Source organism: Plasmopara halstedii, assembly GCF_900000015.1.
Source record: "Plasmopara halstedii genome assembly, contig: Scaffold_650, whole genome shotgun sequence".
NCBI lineage: Eukaryota > Oomycota > Peronosporomycetes > Peronosporales > Peronosporaceae > Plasmopara > Plasmopara halstedii.
In genome coordinates, this window is record NW_020187567.1 from 247,114 (window position 1) to 248,661 (window position 1,548).

The following is a 1,548-nucleotide window of genomic DNA, read 5'->3' on the forward strand; positions in this document are numbered from 1 at the left end:
TATCAATGTGCTGTTGTTGCGGTCATAATCGATCTCCATTCCCAGAATAAACTTAGCCGCTACTAGCTCCTTCATCTGGAAAGAATCTTTAAGAGCTATTTTCACGTCCTGGACCTCCTTGTTTGTCTTGGCCGCGATTACCATGTCGTCGACATAAAGGGACACGAAAAACGTAATCTCCATCCTTGACCTCGATGTAGACGCACTGATCCGCTTCACTGCTTTTAAAACCTATGCGCATGAACACCGCATGAGTAGTCTTGTTCCACGTACTTGCTGCTTGCTTCAGACCGTAGATCGCTTTGTCCAGCTTGCACATCATATTCGTCGAATTTGCTGTACCGTGAGGTACCTCCATGAACTCTTGTTCTCTCAAATCGCTGTTTTAAAACGCTGTGTCGACATCCAGCTGCTCCGTAAAGTAATCTTTCGCAACAATAACCGACAGTACAACCCTGATGGATCTCATGTTTGCGACGGGTGAGTACGTCTCAAAGAAGTCCACATTAAACATTTGCTTGAATCCTTTCGCGACGAGTCGATCCTTGTAACGCATGACTTGTCCATGCTCTCTGCGCTTCTTTGCAAACACTCATCTGCATCCGATTGGCGAAACACCTTTCCGTCTTGGTACTAGCGTCCATGATTCGTTCTCTGCGTGCGCCTTGAGCTCTTCGTTCATCGCCATTATCCACATGTGAGCATCGTCGCTGTTCATCGCTTGTTGAAATGTTGATGGAGCATCGTCTGCTTTTCCAACACTTGCAGCATAAGCTAATACTTCTTCAGCGAGTAACGTGTCTTCATCAACTCGGGGTCGCTTCGGCGATGGTGGCCATAAGTGGTCATCGTTTTCCGAGTCCTGATCACTGTCCATCTTGAATTCGTCGGCTGTCGTTGAATCATGTCAAAGTAACAGAACTGACTCTCTAGTTCGATGAAGCCTCTTCGTCTCCGGATAAAATACAATGCCGTCGTGAGTTGCTGGATCTCTCACCCGCCGATATGGTGTTATTTCTTTTCCGTCGCTTGTAGGGTCATTGTCACAACTATTCATATCCACGTCATCGTCAGTACCTTCATCTGGATTCATTGGCACGTCAAATGTGTCTTGTGTCGGCTGTTTCTGGTCTTGTATATCATCAACTGTTGATCTTACCTCTTTGTCCTTCGTTACTTGAACAATCTTGGGCTCGGATACTGTTTACGTTTCGTAGATGCTGTTCACCTCGCGCTCATCAAGCCTTAGAGACCGCGTTGTCTTTACCTTCTTCGTCTTCAGATCATATACTCGGTATCCCTTAACGTTCGCTGGGTATCCGAGGAACATGCACTGGTAACTCTTGGGCTCCAGCTTCGCCCTTTTAGCATCGTCAATATGTGAATAGCGTTGAGATAGGAAAACTCGTAAATGTCCAAGCTCTGGTTTCTGCTTGAACCTCAGCTCGTACGGCGTGATGTTCGAGCTTGCCGTGTTTGTTGTTCGGTTGATAAGATACACCGCCGTGCTGACTGCTTCCGCCCACCATTTGTACGATACGCCCTTGT

The 1,548-nt window shown here is 46.9% G+C and overlaps 1 protein-coding gene across 1 annotated transcript; it reads right to left on the reverse strand.

Moving 5' to 3' along the window:
• Positions 1–866: 866 nt before the first annotated feature.
• On the reverse strand, positions 867–1,093 carry PHALS_12708 (uncharacterized protein; the record flags this gene model as incomplete). The annotated part of the gene is made up of 2 exons (XM_024728309.1): positions 867–891; positions 927–1,093. The coding sequence occupies 2 exons, from the start codon at positions 1,091–1,093 to the stop codon at positions 867–869; spliced, it is 192 nt and encodes a 63-aa protein (XP_024578799.1).
• Between the last annotated feature and the right edge of the window lie 455 nt (positions 1,094–1,548).